The 20,052-nt window shown below is 50.3% G+C and overlaps 1 protein-coding gene across 1 annotated transcript; it reads right to left on the minus strand.

The window, feature by feature from the left end:
* Positions 1-269: 269 nt before the first annotated feature.
* PDPR (pyruvate dehydrogenase phosphatase regulatory subunit) lies at positions 270-20,046 on the minus strand. Its single transcript, XM_035337115.1, has 17 exons — positions 19,681-20,046; positions 16,782-16,915; positions 15,785-15,866; positions 15,533-15,696; positions 14,452-14,573; positions 13,265-13,382; positions 11,814-11,963; positions 8,913-9,105; positions 7,285-7,409; positions 5,566-5,721; positions 5,336-5,469; positions 4,799-4,947; positions 3,370-3,482; positions 2,907-3,001; positions 2,197-2,286; positions 1,758-1,940; positions 270-849 (listed from the first exon to the last, which is right to left on the minus strand). The coding sequence occupies exons 1-17, from the start codon at positions 19,905-19,907 to the stop codon at positions 445-447; spliced, it is 2,640 nt and encodes an 879-aa protein (XP_035193006.1). The 5' UTR covers positions 19,908-20,046; the 3' UTR covers positions 270-444.
* Between the last annotated feature and the right edge of the window lie 6 nt (positions 20,047-20,052).

The raw sequence follows: 20,052 nt of genomic DNA on the forward strand, positions 1-20,052 counted from the left end.
CGCGCACCAACGCACCGACCCCTCTACAAAGTGGTTTGTGGGGAGCAAGGGGAAGTCCCAGCCTTCAGCCGAGGGGCCAGGAGCGCTGAGCAGCCGCCTGCTGTCCCACGCCTGACACCGGAGGGGGGAGAGAAGGGCTGCAGTCCGCAGGAGCTCCCCTGAACCCTTCCCGTGTTGGAAGTTCCTTCCCGTGAAGGAATTCCCCTTCACTCACCGTGGCACGGGGGAGCCTGGCAAGCGAAGGGCTGAAGGAGGGAGACGGACAGGGCTGAGAAAGCTTGAAAGTTAAAGTTTTAAAATATACAAAATGTAACACGCTGGAAAAAGTTTAAAAGTGGCAAGACAAGAAAGGAAAAGAAAGAAGTATGCGGGCTGAGGAGAGAGGACTGGAAGATGGTGGCAGGGGACTCCAGCCTGGTACGAGGAGCGGGTGTGTGCTCAGCTCTACTCCCTCTGGTAGCCGCTCAGTTCCACCTCGTCCTTGCGGCGACGGTGCGTGAAGAGGGAGCTGAAGGGGTAGAGCTTGGCTTTGGCCTGGAAGCGCTGCCCAGCGATGTCGATCTCGTACTCGCCCTGGTTGATGAAGTCAGTCGTCACCACCAGCTCCTCGCCCGTCTTCTCGTCGAAGTGGTGCACGAAGCCGAGGCAGACGTGGCGCTCCAGCGTGTAGCTGTAGGCGCTGCTGGTGGTCCTGCCCACGTAGCGGCCGTTGCGGAAGATGGGCTCGCCCCACCAGGGCCAGAGGTCCATGTCCGTGTCGTGGTCCTCGAGGATGAACATGGTAAAGCGCTTGTACACGCCGTTCTGCTTCTGTTCCAGCAGCGCCTCCTGGCCGACAAACTGCATTCCCTGGGGAGGAAAGGAAGCATCAGCTGACAAAGGAGCACGGCAGCTGCTGAGCTTGAACAGACAAGCTTCCAGCACAAGGTCAAGAGGAGCTTGGAAGTCAGCAGGACAGGCTGCTTCTGCGCACAAAACGCCCAGCTCAGACCCAAGTCTGTCCCTTTCGTTGTTCTGGATGCCAAGTGTATTAATGAACACAAAATATTTGTGAAGTGGGCCCTTAAAAAATTCATTCTAGTTTTTACAGCAGCGAAAGCCACTTCACCATCGTAGCTTTCACCACTTTTCTGGTCCCATGAGTGTCTACCACATTTCATAAACCAGAGAAAATGGAGCCACGTGAAATTTGTGTCCCTCATCAGCGCATTCCCCCTCTCTGACTTATCTCATACAAGCATTTGTTTTGGCTCACACAAAGACGTATGAAAGACGGTAACAAGCAAGTGGCAGAGATGGCACCTGTCACCACAAATGAGCAGGATACGGCTCTACTTGTACCGAAACAGAACAGTGTAGAGAGCTCCTGTCCCTGTCTGTCCTCCTATGTTTTTAACTTTACTAAAAGCCAGCCTGCGCACCAGGTGGCATTTGCTTCAGCAGACCGGGAAAGCAGCTGGGAAAAAGAAACCTGAGCACCCGTAAGGTACCCAGCACCCTGCCCCACACCGAGCACTGCACACAAGCAAAGCAGGACATCACACGGACCGCTGGGAGCGCTGCCCAGGGAGGAGGGCAGAATATTTTTGGTATTTCTACCAAAATATTTCTTTACAAAGCACAAGAACGCGGGTTACAGCTATGCACTTACAGCTCCACCAGAAGAACAACACCTCCATGGCAGTCTTTCACCTCTCCCACCCGCACCCGCTGCGATAGCAGAGCCTGCTGCAGGAGGTTTCGGCCTCCCACCGTACCTTATCCAGCTTGACCTGGAACTCGCGTCCACACTCCATAGGAGTGGTAAAGGCATCCAGATCCTGGCCCCAGAACGCAAAGAACTTCTCGATGCGCAGGCTGCGGAGCGCGTAGTAACCGGCGTTCCGGATGCCGTACTTCTGGCCCATGTTCATCACCTCGTTGTACACGTGAAGGGCATACTGCAAAGGGAGGGCGAGACACAGAGCTGCAGACAAACACTGGGAAAGAGCAGCAGCACCTGACACACCACCACTGATGTTACCGTGCCCAGTCTCTGGTGCACGAGGTCCGGCCAGCTGGAGCACTAGGCAGAGCGGGGAAACTCCCCTGGTACAGAACAGACACTTTGTTACCCTGAGTCAGCATGGAAAAAGCCTTCCTGATTATGCATGCAAGCAACTGCTTTAATTAGCTGTGGCTACAGCGTACTCTTACCTCTATGGGAATATAAAGCATGAATCCAGGTTCTCCTGTGTGAGTGATACTCATCACACGGATGCCGTTAGCATAGCCCACGCTCATCTCCTGCAGAATCAGAGGGGGTGAAAACATCCAAACTGGAACACAGCACAGAGATCCAGGAGGAACACAGTAATACATAATGCAATCCACACCGGTCAGCCCTCTTCCCCCTCCTCAGGTAGTTCACCACCGGGCACATGCTTCTGAAGAATTTAGGGTAAAAGTCCAGGCGGCAATACCCCATTATCCAGGCTTCTCAATCACTTGGCGATAAGCCTTCGAACTAGGTCAGGACAAAGGCTCGTGTTCTAAATACAAGACGGGAGCTGAACTGCAGCTGTCCTCCCAGCCTTTCACCACGGCACTGACTGCAGAGACACTGATCCCAGCTGCCCCTCGGATTGACGCTTTAACTGACTGCATGAAACATGCAAAGCCTACAGCAAGCAGAATACTGAAAACAAAATCGTATTTACCTATACGTTCAGCAAGTAGAATCCAAAGAAAAGTAGGTACCAAAGTGAGCCTAACAAGCGCATCACCAACCTAGCTCAGCTACTGCAGTGCATCTATACGGAAATATAAATTCACCTCTAGCCACCCCAAACATCGTTCTTCCCCTTCTTCCCCACATGCTTCAAAAAACCCAGCAGGGCGAGGAGGAAGGAAGCACAGCCACTCACCTTGCAAAAGAGAGAGGGAAAGTGTTCTGGAGTTACGGGGGCATATGACAGCTCTGACAAGACATCCACAGCACGAGGGCCTATCAGGTTCAGAGCTAAGGGGAGGAAGATAACACCATTAGGGTGAGACCAGAGAAGTCTTACCCAGTGTCTAACTTGCATAGTGAATGCAATGATTTCTGTTTCTCTTTGGGAAATTATGAGCTGTGGAAAGTCTTCAAGTTCACTGAAAGAAAAGGCTGTGTCATCAGGCTGTCTGCAGACAGTCCATGGGAAAGGAAAGCTGTCTCCCAGCTTATGGCTTGCTAGAAGGCAGAGTCTGAATTGCTGCTTTCATCCAACTGTTTGGAAAAGAGACCCAGCCGCCACTCTGCAGAGCTTAAACAATTGATTGGCACGCAGCACAAGACACCATTTGTGACTTCGGGCTGTAGAACAAGGTCTGCTTTCAGTGATTTCCTACCTGTGTACTTCCAGGTCACATCTTCCATGGTCAGGTTGCTGTCGTTAGGCAAGCGGTTCTTCAGCCAGGCCCAGCAGTGGATTTGCTGGTCAGTAGGGGAAATCATGAAGAAGCTGGAAGAGAAAAATCAAAACCAAGAAACAATGAAACTTGACAGCCACGAGACGATTCAGTTCATTCTTTGCCCATGAACTACTGGAGCCATTCAGCAGCTTCCAAGATAACACCAGACCAAAATAAGCCGGTTTACAAAAACCACGACTAATGTCTCCGGATCAACACCACCACATCTGTCAGGACAGGAAACCTCAGCCTGCAAGCAGCAGCAGCAGCCTGGGGACAAGAAGGCAGCAGAAGCACCAGCAGCAGAACGCGGGCAGCTCTGCAGGAAGTTCACAAGGTAGCCCCAAAGTCAGAGTCATTTTGCAGAGAGTATTTGCAGCCCTTCGAGACCAGTGATTCTGGCTACTCCGACAGTCAGAAGAGTGCTTCACTCTCAAAGCAGTTTCTTGTTTCAGTCACTTTCCCTACACAATGGTGGTTGTTATTGCCACTTTCTGAAAACAGAACTCCACTTGATATGCGAAAACAAGCTTGTCTCTTTCATACCAACTGCGAGTTGAAGTACATTATTGACAGAGATAATATCTGCAGAAGTGATTAACACGGAGGAAAGCTACCAGTTTCACACAGAGGCAGACAATGCTCTTAAACAACCCATGAATACAGATGGAAGAGGAAGAGAAAGAAAAGCTGCTTCGAATTATAAGAGCAGCAGAGAAGAATGCTCTCACACCAACACAAGGACAGCATACATAGAAAATGGTCTAGGGAAATGAATCCAGTGCTCAGCTGGGACATCCCAGGAAATTGTTTTTTAACATGAGTGATTTTTTTTTCTACTTAAATGCCAAACAGTGCCCAAGTTGCTTAGTTTAAGGACAAGATCCTGTGATCATGTCAGTTTGCACCAGAGAAGCACAAGAAAGAACCCCAGGTGAGTGAGTGCAGAGCTGAGAACTAGAGTAACGACACCACAAGGCAAGTTGAAACAGTCAAAAAGAAGTGTTTCAGCACGGAACTCCAATGAGAAGACTGGTCAGGAGCCAGCGAGCAAACATGCTTAGTTTGCTCTTTAAATGAATACTTAAGCAACAAAGTAATGACCGCAACAAATTTGCCAAAAACAAATTTGTCTTTCAATTGAGAAATTCAACAACTGAAGGCCAAACATTTTGTAGAAATCTGTACTTATCGATATGGGGACTACAGACAAGTTTGTGAGTTCCCTCTCATTTGAGTTACAGAATTAGGGGTGAGTGTAGAATGGAGACTTTTTTTTTTCCTTACGAGGCATGGGGGTGGAATTTATGATCTTCATTAAGAGGTTCTTCGAGGCTGGTGATAAAGATGCAGTCTGCACACCTACCTGCGTTTGCTCAGCCGCGCAATGCTGCAGTCGTTCTCATAACCTCCTTTCTCATTAAGCATGCCGGTATGCACAACGTGCCCAACTGGCACATCCAGGTCGTTTGAGAAGAGGTACTGCAGACTCTCCAGCGCCTGGTCTCCCGTGGACTACGGGAATTGAAAGGGAGAGAAGTCAGATGAGCTGTCTGAGCAGCGCAAATTAACTGGGGCAGTTTAAGACCGCATCAACGTCCTGACCCAAATTCTTTCAATTCACATTGATAGTGACACTGACTTCTCAAGCTTAATAAGAGACAATGGTCGCACAGTGCCAAAGGTCAAATCCTATTTACAGACTAAGCTGGTATTTCTATGAAGTGGGCCCTCAACAGACAACAGGCAATCTCAGCTAAATATTTGTTGCAGCCTGAATGTGGCCGTACAGCCTGACTTCTCTATCTATCCCTCAATAGGATTTGGAGGACCTTGAAAGCAGCCAACAGTAAATGAAGGCCACCTTTCCAGGCTGATGCCTTGCTACCTCCTAGGTACTTACACTTATTTCAAACTTGGTGAAAGACGACATGTCAATGACACAAACTGCTTCCTTACAGCACTTGACTTCTGAGCCCACGATATCAAACCAGTCTGGCTTGTAAAAGGTTTTGCTCTGATCCAAATCCAGCAGGTCTAATGCAAAGAATCAAAGGGCAACTGATAAACCGAATGAACTACGATCTAATAGACCAATATGGATGCACTAGGCAGAATAAAATGCAATCTCACCTTTCCCAGGTGGGACAAAGTATTTGACTCTTTCAAAACCGTGCTTCTCCATCCACCTAGCCCCCTGGGCATCCAGCCGGTCATAGAGCGGGGAGGTGCGCAGCTGTCTGCCGGTCTGGAAGTCCCAGCGGGGAACCTTCAGATCACACATGAGGGCTGCAGCGGTCAGAGATGCATTATTAGGTAAAGCAGTGATTTTTACCTAAGATTTTACTTCAGATTACAGACACGCTTTCTTACTACACCCGAACCACCAGTGAAATTCCCTCAGAACAGTTCTGACTTTTCCAGTTTTTGATACCAGCAAATCTCTTTTGATCCATTTATAGCTACGCAAAATCAGAGTAACAATATTTGCACAGAACGCTTACGTTTGTATACTCACGGTCTCATGACAATACTGTCAACATAACTTACCCAAACTCTCTATTTTCCATGGAGCCATGCTGACTAGCGTTAATTATGCATGATTTTTCCCTGACAGCACACTGCGTCAGGCACTGATCATTTAGACAATAGCAGTAGTGGGGTAGGGAGCCCACAGCTACAAGGATCACCTAATCCACCTCCTTAAATATTGGCAGCTCAGCTTTTTCTAGTTATTGGAGCTCTTCCAAACATCTCCTATACCTTTTCAGCCAACGCATCATATTCTCATTTAGAAAACAAGTTACCCTAACGAATGTTTGGAATCCTCCCTGGTTGCCAGCAGGGAGTAAAACTCAAGGATGCTTCTTTACAAACGTTAAGCTTCTACATAGGGCATAAATTACTTAAAATTGATGCTGAGATAGCCTAGTATTTCTTACTGAACAATTCTGTTGTTTCTGCCTCCCTACTAATGATTTTATTGGCATTACCTGGTATTGGTACTGCTGAAAGAGTGGGTAGAGGGAAGAATGGATTATAATGGAATCGTAACACCAGAAAAAATGAATACAGTATTTATCTTGTAAAAATTAGAGTGATTCTGTAGCTATCAAGATTTCTAGAATCAAAATCTACATTGGAAAGCAACAGCAGAATAAAGCCAGGAGTATAAACTGATTTTTCTAGGAGGAAGGTTGAAGCCTAAGGTTTTTATTTCCCTGAATCTACCTAGACTCAGAGCTTTACCCAACTTCTCTGCTTTCACCCAAGTATGTCTTTAGTTTAGACTCGGTGTTCAGGTAACTGCTCTTCTCTTCCAACTCACGGTGTACTTACGCTTCTATTTGAAACTTGAAAGTAAATGTCCATGTTATCTCAGGACAGATAATCAAACAGGAGGAAATTCTATACAGCTTTACACAGGAACAATGGCATCTAAGATCCATCCTGCAAGGCATTTATCACCAACTCGGGCAGGAGAAAGCAGAATATGTCCTACCAAGACTTCCTGAATGACATAAGATAACTAGATCCCATGCTGCCACCTCAGAAGTGATGGCATTTTCATGCTATAATGATGTGCAAACAATAACGGTGTTTGACATAGTGTAGTATTTCTTGATAAGACCTTGGTATTGTTTTATTAGGCTGGAGTCCTACACAGCAGGAATGCTGCTAACACAAAGCAGCCAGCCTTTGCCTTCTGGGAAGGAGCTGCCTTGTCCCAGGGGAGGCCAGGGGGAAGGACAACGTTTCTCAGGGCGGCGACAGTTGACAGAGGACAGACAGCGCAACAAAGAGCAAGTCTTGGACATCCTGATGAGCACTGCATGCAGAGACCTCACTTACGCATTACTTCCATCACACGGTGACGGAGGAAGGTGCGACTGCTCTGAAGAGTACCAAAGCGTTTCAAGTCCAGAGGCCAGACATTTTCTGATGGATAACCATTTACCATCCACTCTGCCAGGTACCTGATGGAAGCAGTAAAGAAAAAACAAGAAATTAGTTGGTGTGTTAAAGGAGAGTCCAGCTTTGAAGTCATAAGCAAGGCAATTTGGACATGAGAACTTCTTGCAGCAGGGAGAGAACAGAACTAACATGGTGTTCTGAACACTAGCAGAATCTGGAAGGCTTCCCCATTACAAAAGCCATCCAACAGCTTTCCAAATTATTCGTTTCCCACTAGGATAAAACACACAGGGCAGCAGGACACATGGTAAACAAAGCCAGCGACTGGACAGGCAGCCTGGCTGACACTGTGTTAAGTCCTCAGGCTACCCTACAAAAAGGAGTGCTGAGCACATTTAGGTTGGAGTTCGGAAGCTGACTGCTTTGTCGTTTTCCAGTACCTGGTGTAGGCTCAGCCACAAACCATCAGTGACAGCGTTCATTTCAGCACGAGGTACCAGCCAAGTTATGTTTAGCTACACTTCTAGCAGTGAAGGAGGAAGGCATGCTCCAGAGCTAAAGGACAAAGGCAGCTCAGACAAAAGCAGAGCAGGAGGATCTGTTCACAGTCAGTAAACAGAAAAACAAAGGGGTTTGAGACTGATCATTAGAAGTGATGTTAGCAAGCTAAGCTGCTTATCTTGAGACTGTAGCAACAAACAGTCAAATAATGTTTTACCCTCAGAAGTCACTTTGATTCTCAGATAACCTTAATGCAAAGATTCCCCATATTTCCATATTAATTATGACAAAGAAAAATCATCATTTCCTTCTCTGGTGAGTGAAGTTATTAGACAGGCAGAAACTGGTGCAACTGAGTGCAGATACTAACACTTGCCATAAAAAATGAGCAGCTTGCTAAGAAGGCTGTACAGCAGAAGGGATGCTGGGTTGCCAAAACCAAATGGCAATCAGAGGAAGTGCTGATCATTTTACAAGCAACTTTGCTGCTGGGATCACACTTCTGTGCCTGTCAAAGTATTTGCATTAACACAGGAATTGGAGTGTACTGGGAAGTGGCTACATCCCTAGCTCGCTGGCAGAGGACAGTATTTAACTGTATTGGCAGCACCTGCCATCACACACATGGAGCTTTATCTGCTTTAGATTCACTGTCTTTTAGGGAAATTAACTGTTGTGTCAACTTGAATGCCCTAAGGACTTCAGCCAAATAATAAATTAAAGGGATCGTGGAGCAGAGAAGATGAGGGACTGTGTGCTTTGCTAAGCTTTTCTCTCTTCCTGGTAGAAGAAAGTTTGGACCAGTTAGTCCTCATGGAGCTCCCTCAATCCCCAGCAGGCTGCTGGTGACTGAGACGTGCAGGTTAGGAGAAGAGTCCAGCACAGAGCTGGGCTACACACAGGACTGCTCCTCCCCGTGACTCAAATTGGAAACAAAAGCATCCTCTGTTGGTAGCAGAAGGGAGGTGACAAATACTGACCAGAACACACAGAAGACTCATCTGAGCAGTCTTTTTTCTCGGTTAAAACCTTACTTACACACCGAACGGTGATAAACCACTTACTTGCCTGCTCCCCCACCATAAGAGATACCAGCCGAGTTCATGCCAGCCAGGACGAAGTAGCCCCGCACCGTGGGCGACTCGCCCATGATGCACCGCATGTCTGGCGTGAAGGACTCCGGGCAGTTCACTAGCTGCATGATCTGCAGGGCCTCCAAATCCGGCATCCTGCGCAGAAGGGCACTCAGGAGCGGCTCTGGGACACAAAAGACAAAAAGTCAAGGCTTTCAATCTCAAAGCACTTCAGCGTCAAACCAGAGAGCGGGACGGAGGGCGTGCTGGTGTCTGAACAGAAGGGAACAGCTCCCCTGCTTCATTGGACACGTTCACCGGGTGAACGGCGTGCTGGCAGAACAGAAACCTCAAACTACTCGAAATGGATCACGCAGCACACCGTAAAAGCAGCCACGCCGATTCAGACCAACGATGAAGGCCTGAATCTGCGGATGACTCAGGTCAGTGATGTCTTCTGCAGCAGAAATGTGTTTAGCTTTGTTAGGGAAAGCAGCAAGGAATGGATACCTAGCGAGGAGTAAGAACAGACAGATCTATACGACACTGGCCCCACACATCCTGCCAGCCTCCCCTTACCTTCAGCAGAGTTCTAAACCCCGATACGTTTTCCCTAAATACTGAGTGGTATTTACCAAACACCAACTGCTATTTACTAAATACAAAAATAATATTGTATAAATGCTAAGTGGTATTTACCAAATAAAAATAATATTTACTAACTGGTAAATGGTGTTTATTAAATAGCAACCCTCAGTGCATCTCTTTTCCACGTACTCGACCAGTCTTCCCCAAAACTCCCGAAAACACCTTGCAAAGCTGCCAAAGAAATATCCACGCACCCAGTACTTGTGGTGAGAGTCTGAAACTCAAACTCAATTACCTTTTTGATGGCCCCCAGGTGGGGCAATAGAAGCAGCAGTGAACAGGAGACCCCCACCTAGCCTGTCCATCTCACTCTGCATTTCCTAGACCTCTGTTTACCTCCCTTCGGTCATGTTTTTTTGATCCCTGCCAGTCAGTCACCCCTCTCCTGGCAGCTGCTCCAAGCCCTGAGCAACTTCTAGCCGCTCTTTCACCAGTAAGATGACACCCTCTGCAGAACACCTCTTGTCTGGCACGCCAAGGATACAGAGCTGCACAACGATTTTGTTTTCTGCTCCTTTCCTAACAATTCCTTTATTTCGCTTTGACAGCTCCTGAGCTGACACCTTCACAGAACTAAGAGAACCCCAAGGTCAGCTCAAAGCCCGTTGTTTTGTGCGGTGAAATGAACACCACTCCCCAGCACTCACACCCTCACGCACTTGCGTCACTTCACATTTATCCTCATTGAATTTCCTTGCCACTTTATTGCCCAGTCACGCTGGGAAGGTCCTTCGGCAATTCACAGCCTGACATCTGAGCGCTTTAATAAAAGGGTAAGCTATCTACTGTGCTCTTCTTGTCCAGGAGTTCCCTCTGCACTGCACTCTAGATTAAAGTCCCCAGAATTCAGCACTAGCTACGCTCCTCAGTTTTACACACAGGCTCTGAAATATTCAGATTCCACATCACCTAGGAAGTCACAAGCAGAAGCCTGCTGGCCTGCTCTTTCTGATGCCTTGTAATTCCCCAGGGAGGGCCTCTTGTTACAGGCTTCTTTTTTCTTACTGATAAAAAGAGGGCTCAATTTTAGACTTGTTCTTACATCCAGCCCAACATTTCAGCAACTCTACAGGCTATTTTAAACTCAAAAGGTGTTCCCATCAGAGCGATCAGAGCAGGAACACGTGAGCTCAAACCACAGGAACTGCAGCCCTAGAAGAGGATCAAGTACTGGCTGGGTAAGCTCTGAGTGCTCAGCCACTCCGCACGTTTGAAGTGATAAAAAGGTAATGCTGGAACTTAGCGTGCAGCTGCTTCCAAAACCTGGGCAGTCTGCGGGTGCCAGCAAGCAGGGCTTTGCCATTCCAGTAGGATCTAGGAGACCAAAAAGGAGGTGGGTGCAACGCTGGAGCAGCTCGTTAGGGAAGCTGGTATTTCAAGCAAGTCCAGAGCCATCTGCAGATCTAAAAACTTGTGCCGTATGCCAGCACAGAGCTGCTGACGAACACGCTACCACTGCAGAAAGACAGCGGTGAAAGTCTCGCAGAGTCTGCGGTCACGGGGTTCACGAGGGAAGCCAAGAGCTCTGACACAGGGCAGAAACGGTGCCCTAAAACAAAAGGGGAATCAAAGGCACGCAAACTCGCGAGGCATAAGAGAGGGGAAAAAAGGGACCGTAGGCCATGCTATATTCTTTCCTACAGAAAGCCCTCCGTATAAAAGATACAGAATAGCTAACCAGAAACAAGTAACGTGGGAAGAGAAAGAACAATTGGAAAGGACCAAGGCACTACGTTGTCGGTGGGATGGATGGATGAAGTCTGGGAAGCAGCACCACCAAGTTCTGTTCGCAGAGCAATTTCCTCCCCTGGAAATGCACTTGGCAGCCAGCGCTGAACGGAGCCGCAGAAACAAAATGCCACAGCTGCATGGCGGGTCAGGAGTGCTGATCTCCAGTCACAAGAGGAGCAGCACGTGGTGCTGACAGCCCAGAATCAAACGCAGGGGGGAGAACAGCGTTGGAAAGTTCATGTGGTGCGCCACTGCACTAGGGGAAATAAATACGTACTAAAGGTTAGCGGGTGTTTTTAAACACTGCGCAGATGCTGACGTAGTCCTTGGTTAAGTGGTTTTATGCAAATTACTGACAAACGAAATTAATGAATTTGAGAGAACATTCATCCTTCTCACACCTGTCAGAGGCAGAGAGATGCTAGCTGGTCTCTAAGAGCCTGCCTCATCGCTAACTGCCTCCTGCTGAAGCCACGTGCTGTATTGCTGCGGGCATCTCCCCCCCCGACATACCAAAATGATCCCAGTCTTCCTGGAGGTTCTGAATCTCCAGCTGGTTCCGTCCCTCCGTGAAAATTGGCTTGGGGTTTTTCTCAAAGCCTCCCGAGAGGATGCCGCCCTGCCAGTTGCGGATGTAGATCCTGCCATCGGGGTCTACGATAGCTGCAGAGGAAAGAAAAGAGGTGGGAAGCGAATTGAGAAGGGACAGCGACCTTCAGCCATTTCACGGGCACCAGCGACGGGCTCTGCTGACAAGCTAGCAGCACGCAGCAAGAACCATTTCAGCCTCCCCAGCCCACACCTTTACGCTGTCTCTGGTCCTCACGTGGCCCACTGGTGAGCCGGTTCAGATGCCCAAACCAGCATCAGTTCCCATCTTGGCCACGCAGGTTAACTTCTGGGCAGCACGATGAACTGAGGTGAATCTAAAGGGCACCAAAGCCAGCAGGACAGCGGAACCGGGAGGACACAAGGAGTTGCATCCCTCATGGCACCAGCAGGCTGTTACGCTGGCTTACTTCCACTGGGACTGTACCCAGGACCAGACCAAGAGACGTGCTGCCCTCCTCATCTTTTCCTTCATGTATTAAAACAGTTAAAATTAATGGGGATGGGTCAGCGATCCAGTCTGCTGCAGGCCACCAGCACGAAGACAGCAGGCAGCAATGGGGTGAGGGCAAGCAGTCAGGTCAGGATTGCTTCTTCTGGTGGCAGTGTCAACTTGAAGCACTTAAGAAACTGCACCCGACATGTTCCAGAGCAATTTTTCCCCACGTACAGAAAAGCTGTGTATATATGCATTTAAATTGCTCTACTAAAGCAAAAGTGAAGCAGAGAGTCCAGTGAAAGAGCTGCACTCCTTGGAGAACATATATAGGACTCCCTAGAAGCAGAAACTCTTACTAAAACAGAATAAATAAGCCAAGCTTCCTACTTCCCCACCACAGTTTTCAAACACAAGGGCTTTTATTGAAGAGATCCAAAAGCCAGAACATGGGGGAGGAGCAATTACCTCAAGTGCTTGGGTTGCCCCTACAGCTCATAGACATGTACATGCCATTGCAAAGCCTTAGCTTCAGTTGGAGGAAAGGAATAGATGGGCCATTTGGGGACAGCAGCCTGCAAGGAAAACACAGTGCCAAGGCTAGCACCCTCTCCAACCCACAGCTGCAGCAATCCGAGTCTCAGGCACAGCAGCTAGCCAAGCTAGAGCCAAGGTCAGTCACCCGCTCTGTTGACAAGCTCTGGAAATCAATTCCTGCAGCAAAAGCTCTCCCAACAGCAAGGAAACAGATACCACTGAAAGGGGATATTCAAAGCAATTCGGCTAGAACATACTTCACGATTGCAATTGAGCTGAGAAGTGATAGTCCTTAGTCGGCTGTTTTGTCATAATACAAGTCACCTTGGAAAGGAGGGTATCATTCAGCGAGCAAAGTGAAAAAAAGCTGAAGAACCCTTACTTGGTACGCTGCTCGCCAGAGGTTCCTTCAAAGGATGTGTCAGGAGGTAGAAGTGTTCGCAGGCGTGGAGCGGGATGCTGACTGGTTCGTCCCCAGAGTGGCCCAACTCGTAGGCCCACTGAAGTTACAAAACAAAACAAAACCAGGATGTAAAAGAAGGAAACTAACTCCAATGAGAAAGACGGGACAGAAGCATGCAAACTGATCGTCTCTGTCGGTCTGCTTTCCAAAAGGCCAAACAAGATGTGATTCAGTGCCCTAAACCTTAAATGAAGACATTTGTCTTCTGCTTTCTTAGAATTTGAGCTATCTGGGGCAAAAACTATTTGTGTTCTTCACGTAACATCTAGAAAAGCAGGACTCTGGCTCAAAAGCATCAACATAAAACATGAAAGAAAAATAAGATTCGTGTGCCACAGCCAAGGTGCCTGTGGTGCTGCCAGGGCCCTGCAGGAATGAGAGCGCCAGCTGCACGCTGAGCAACAGCGGCTGTCAGGTGTCTCTGCACGGTGGAGAAGCAACGACAGTAAGAAAAAAAGCAGAAAAAGTCACTTTTTTGTGGGTGTGTCAGGAGGGTGAGCCCGCCATGAAAGACCCCAAGTGCAGCGGTGTAGCAGCAAGCTGCGGGGCTCCTCGGCAGGGGCACACCCGGCCCTTGTGCCGAGCACAGAGCCACCTCCGCTGTCCTCCCTCAGGGCCCTGCTGCTCTGACTTGGATCTACTCCAGTAAACCAAGCCAAAGCACGAACCTTAATAAAGTCAAATAAAAATCAAGAAAGAGCACGAGCACGTGTTCTTTCCTTTCTTTAATAAAGGAAAAGGTTTTAGAATCCCACGCCCAAGCAGCTGTAACTCAGCACTCAGCTCTACTATTCAGAGCAGAGGTTTTTCAAAGCTGAAGAGAGGCAACACTAAAAACCATCAGGGGTACTGCAAGAGTTTCTTAGCATACAGCATGCAAGAAGTCAGGCTGGGGACTACTATTGTCCTGTTTTGATGGTCTGATCTAAAAAACCAACATTCTCTGGGACAAACTGTCGTGGACTGTCAGGTAATTAGCCTCCCCTGGCAGAAAACACCTTTCTTTTTCTCTTTTTTTCTTTTTGGAGTTCCCTTAAAGATCTCCTTGAATAGCACAGCTGCATTTTAACCAAGGGAGAAAGAAAGACAAGTTTTAGTAACCCTACCTGGCCAGCACAGTTGACAAAGTACTGGCACTGAATCTTCCCTCGGTCAGTCTCAACTCCGGTCACACGACCCTTCTGGATTAAGACGTGACTGACGCTCGTCCGTTCGTGGATCTGGACACCTGAAGAGGACAAAGTCAGCGTATCACAAGCCTTCGTTCTAAAGTTACTAACAGTAAAACCTTCAGCTCAACTGAAAAGCTCGTTTTCTCATAAAGACAAAAATTTCTCTGTTTCGTCCAACCATTGTTAAGGGGAATCCCATAAAGCAGCGTGCATCAACTTCGTTATTTAAGTGATAAGTTTGTGAAGAGTCTCAGCATTCCTTCCCCAGTTCTAGATGAGAGACAGACCCTAATATCAACAACATGAAAAAAAATAGGGTAAACTACAGATTTCTTTCAATTATAGTGCCTTTATGTGACCAAGTCTGCTTCTTTTATGGGATTCAGTTATTGTGTGAAAAAAACGATTAGCAGTAAGCAAAACGAAGCTGGACTAGAAGAAACCAAGAGTGTTATCTTCCCAAATAGCTTCTTCCAGCCTGATGAACTTTCACCCTTCGTGTGCCTCACCTCCGTTATCAAATTAACTTCTGCCCCACTGTTAGACCGCTCCGGTCTGCCAAAGCGCGACACAAACAGCATTTACTTCTTCACTTCCAAAGCACACGTGCCTAATGAAGCACTCCACAAGGAGTCAGTCAGGTCTTTTCATGGCAGATAATTAAAACTCTTTTGATGTGTACTTTTGAGCCAGGTCCTACGAAGGGCTGTATTTCTGATAAGACAGGGTGTGCTTGTTCAGAGAAATGCGTAACTCGCAAGTACAACCAACTGGCGCGTGATCCATCACACGAGTCTGAAGATTCAGTATGTGGGAAAAAAATCAGTGTGTGAAAGAAAAACAGCCTGGCTATTGAGAAAAAGGGATTTCAAAGAATATGAACCACAGAGGAACAACCAACTTTTGGCCTTCCGTGCTTAGTTACGATCCCCAGACAGATGCAAGCCATCACTTCCCTGAACGGGAAGGAGGTAACTACCAGGCAGGAGGGCACCAACGGAGGGAAAGCTCGTACCGTTCCGTGAGGCAGCAGTCGCCAGAGCCAGACTGACGTTGGCAGAGGACACGAGCGCATCTTCTGGCACGTACATGGCCCCCACGAGGTCGTGGATGTTGATAAGCGGGTGAAGCTGCGCCACTTGCTTCGGGGTGATAATTTCACACGGGATCCCCATTACACTGCCACAGAACACAGGGAAAACGTCGTTGGCGTTGCAGGAGAGTTGATGCAAACGTACAAACAGTTTTATTTCCTGCTTATACGTACTTCAGCGATGAAGCAACGCGTTTCAGAGAGATTAGTCGGTCCTGAGTCTGAGCCAGTGAAATAGAGCCTGTCTTCGTGTACCCTACGACAATCACCAAAGTCAAGTCAGATTTGGACAGGATCTCGAATTCCTTTTACTTTCAGACCCGTTGCTTTAATTAATCGCAGACCCGGTGCTTCCACTACTCAAGAGCCAGGAAATCCCAGATCCCCACGTAACTTTATACATTTATCAGTTAGCAATCAGAAATTGCACCCGTCAGCTTTTCCAAAGAGCACTTCAGGTCTGACTTGGGCTCTAACCCTCCTTGCACTGCATTTACTCGTGCTTATAAAGCAAAGTCTACACGTGGCGCCTATTAGAAGAGAGGTTACTGGCAAAAAGGTGAAAATGTGGTCGAATACACTGAAAAATAAAACCTCAACAACTAAAAGCAGACGTTTTGTGACTCTACCACCTGTAATAGCTTAATAGTAACCTTAATTACAGCACATTCACTAATCCACGTTGAGCCTGACGTGTCTTTGCCAGCAGCAAACTTTCAGTGCTCAAGTTCTTCATCCCAGGCACGTGCCTGAGTGTTTTGGAGGGAGAATTTCAACGTTTCCTTCAATGTTTCCAGGGTGAGACTAGAGTAAAATATCTTGCTTTGCCTGGCCTTTAGAGCTTCTGTGAAGCTTTTTGTATATTTGAGAAGTGAAACGGTGCAAAAGATGGGGTCACTTGCTCTCTCCTCTTTTTAGTGTCCTTGTGAAAAAAAAATCACCTACGCTTGTCCAAGCTACGGACGGCAGCTTGCAGGCAGGCTGCCTCCAGCTTGAGCACCTGATACCCCTCCTCCCCCTCTTCCAGTCGGATCAGTGATGTTCCTTTGCATCTGATTCGGTACGAATTCATAATTTTTTTGAGCAGGAACCACCAGCTCTTAGGACGCTTACTTCAGGGCCAGCGCTTCGATCCCACCCCAGCGGTTACGCAGTGCTCACCCCTCGGTACCTGTCTGCACGCCCGTCTCTTGCTCCAGCTGCTGGTACAGCTTGTTGGAGTAGTCTGCCATCTTCAGCTCGATGGACACGTGCCTGGCTGTGCTCACGATGCCGGCGCAGAAGCGGGTGGTACCGGCAGCCAGCCTGCAAGAGAAGTTTCAAGGAGGCCTCAGCCAGCTGACGGGCGGAGAAGCAAGCACAGCTCCCCGGGAGGCTGCCCCAGCGGTGTCTGACGGCGCAGATCACCCACCTGCCTGCCCCCCGCACCCACCAGACCACAACCTGGCAAGCTAAACACCACCACAGTCAACTTGAAAATCAGTTCTGCCCCTCAGGAGAAGTCCGCTGCATGTGGGAACCCCCAGAGCCGCATGGTGGCTGATGCGGGGGTAACAACATCAGGGAGGCTTCTGCTTTACCTCGCTTTTGGAAGCGCATTCTATTCCAAACCCACTTCTGACTTGTCCCAAGCGCTTGCCTCTTTCAAAGAAAGCACTTTAAAAATTAGCTGATGGTCAGGCCGAGCTGCCTACCTGATCCCTTCTTTCTCCAAAGCCGGGTTTCCCTCAGAGCAAAATTAACTTGGATTCCTTTGAGCCTTGCCTCTTTGCAGCTTGCACGAAGTCCCCCTTAGCGTGCAGCCATCGCACAGATGCACGCATTTCTTGCCCTTTTTAATCTGCCCTTCAGGCACTGCCCACCCAGCTACCTGGGGAAGGGCTTCCACAGCGAGACCTATTAACAGCTCTGCAGCACAGTTACACTCCAGCATTTCTCTCCCACTGCTTCCACGCCGCTCGTAGCCCCCTTCCCTGCTGCTAAAGGCACCCCACGCTGCTCCACCTGCCCGCGCGAGCCTTCCACGCGCCGACTTCTGGCCTCAGAGCATACCCGCACGGAACCCTACAGGGGAATCAGCCGCGTAAGGCGTTCGCTTTGCTGCGCCCCGACCCGGCTGCTGCCAGAACAGCTGCAGCGCGGCTTTCAGCGGGCTCACCGTAACTTTAAAACGTTCCCGGTAATGCAGCGCTGTTTTTACTTGGGCACACGCGTGGACTTGAGCTCGGAGACCTCAGCGGGAGAATTCCCTCTCCCGGCAGCCGCCAGGAGCCTGGCGTTTCGCTGCCAGGCGAAGCCAAGCAGTCGAGCTCCTTGCTCCTGCCAGCAGCGCCAGGGGAAAGCTCTGAGCTTCGAGTCCCAGAGGTCTCAGCACTGCCTCGTGCCCAAGGCCCCCAAGAGCTTCATGAAGGCACCAAAAAACCACCTCCAAACCAGAAACCCAAATAACAGGCGCGGGCTGGGCGGCAGCTCCCAACGAGACCCACGTGCCCTGCCACAGGCTCCGCAGCCAACTCACCGAGGAGCGCACAAAGCCTTCTTCTAGCTTGTGCTCAGCCAAACCCCAGCAGAGCTGGCCGTTGGCACGGGCAGTAAGCCCTGCAGCAGGCAGCCCAAGCCTTGAACCAGCCTACAGGCCGAGGGCCTGGCCGTGGCTGCACAAAACCTCCCCGTTCCCCCCTGCCGTGACGCTTCACCCCCGTCCTGTCCCACTAGCAGAGAGGTGAGCAGGGGCCGGGTGACCCGTGCAGGTTTGGAGGTCCGTTAAAGCGGCGTCTCTCCAAGCCACGCTGTGTTGCGCATCGTTACCTGCGGGTAAAGCACCGACAGACGTGGTGGGAGCTGCTGGATCACCCCTACCGGCAGCCGTCCTCGCCGCTGGGGCTCAGACCTGCGTGGATGGGCGGGAGGTAAATCAAAACCTCCTTCGAATGCGCAGACGGGTACAAGAAAACACGAGCACCTTCGTTGACTCCGCTGCTTCCCAGGCCTACGTGGGAGCACCTGCAGCATTCGTGACTGGGAGCCCACAGAGGGGTTTAGATGAGGAAAATATCCTCTGCTTCTCTGCCTGGGAGCCAGCTGAGAGCTCAGCAGCACTGCAATAGTGGCCGAGCACAAACGTAGCGTGAGAAAGACCGCTCAGATCTCAGATCCTTAGTTTGCGACCTCGTCTCGCACGGAGGTGGGGATGGAGGCTTTGTCATTGCACCGAGCGTTACCGCAACGGCCCAAAACATCAGGTTTTGGTAGCGGATGCCAGCAGGGGTGGCCCCTGTGAGAAGAGGCCGGTGCTGCCCCATGCCAGGCGCAGCCACTCCCAGCCAGCCCCCAGAGAGACGCCCCGCAGGGCACAGCGGGGCCCTCAGCAGCACCTCTAGGAAGCCAGACTCATGGGCAACAACGCCAGAGAGATGGAGGAGGGGCAAAAAGGAAAGAACAAGGAAGAGATGAAGAAACCCCACGGACAGAGGAGGAGAAGGCAGAGGAGGAGGAAGTCCAGGCGCTGGCACAGGCATTCGCTGCAGCTCGAGGAAGGCCCCGCACCAGAGAGGACAGATACCTCCAGAGGAACCGCAGCCCCTGGACAGCTGGAGCAGGTTTCCCTGAAGGGAGGCAGCCCGGGGCAGAGCCCGCAGGGGACCAGGGCAAAAGCAGGAGGGAGAAGCCTTCATGAACCCCTCGCCCCCGCTGCGCTTCTTGGGGCAGGGGAGGGGACAGAAGGCTGCGTAGGGCAAGAACTAAGCCGATGACAGGACAGGGAAAAAGAAAAGTTGCTCTTTTAACATTTCTGCTTCTCACTAGGCGGATATATTTTGATTGCCAACAAACCCAATTAATTTCCCCTGTGCTTATCTATTTCACCCACGGCAGCGTAGGGATGCCCATGGCCTTGCAGGCCTGCCCTGTGCCGTGAAGCAGCACCGAGCTCCGTCAGCGGTGGTCAGTACAAACCCCCACGGGCGCAGCACTCCGCAAAGCGGTAAAAATAGCAGAAACGGCAGAAACGCCTACAGAAAAGCCTACGGAAACGCCCCGCTCCAGCCGGCGCCGCCGCCCGCAGCCCCTACCTGCCCTGCTCCAGCAGCACCACGTCCCTCCAGCCCAGCTTGGCGAGGTGGTAGGCCACCGAGGCGCCCACCACGCCTCCCCCGCACACCACCACCCGCGCCTGGCCCGGCAGCGGGGCCGGCGGCGGCTCGGCGGCCGCTGAGGTGCTCCGCGGGCAGCGGGCGGCCCCGCTCCACCGGGGGGCGGCCGGGCGCCACCGCACGTCGGACAGCAGCCGCAGGAACATGGCGGCGGCCCTCGGCCGGGGGGAGAGGGGGGGGGAAGGGGGGAGGGCAGCACCGGGCCCGGCGGCCCCTCACGGCCCCGCACCGGGCGGCGGAGGCCCCGCTGACCTTCCGCGCTTTACGGCAGGCGGCCGCCGCGCTTTACGG

This window comes from Oxyura jamaicensis, chromosome 11 (genome assembly GCF_011077185.1).
Source record: "Oxyura jamaicensis isolate SHBP4307 breed ruddy duck chromosome 11, BPBGC_Ojam_1.0, whole genome shotgun sequence".
In the NCBI taxonomy this organism is placed as follows: domain Eukaryota; kingdom Metazoa; phylum Chordata; class Aves; order Anseriformes; family Anatidae; genus Oxyura; species Oxyura jamaicensis.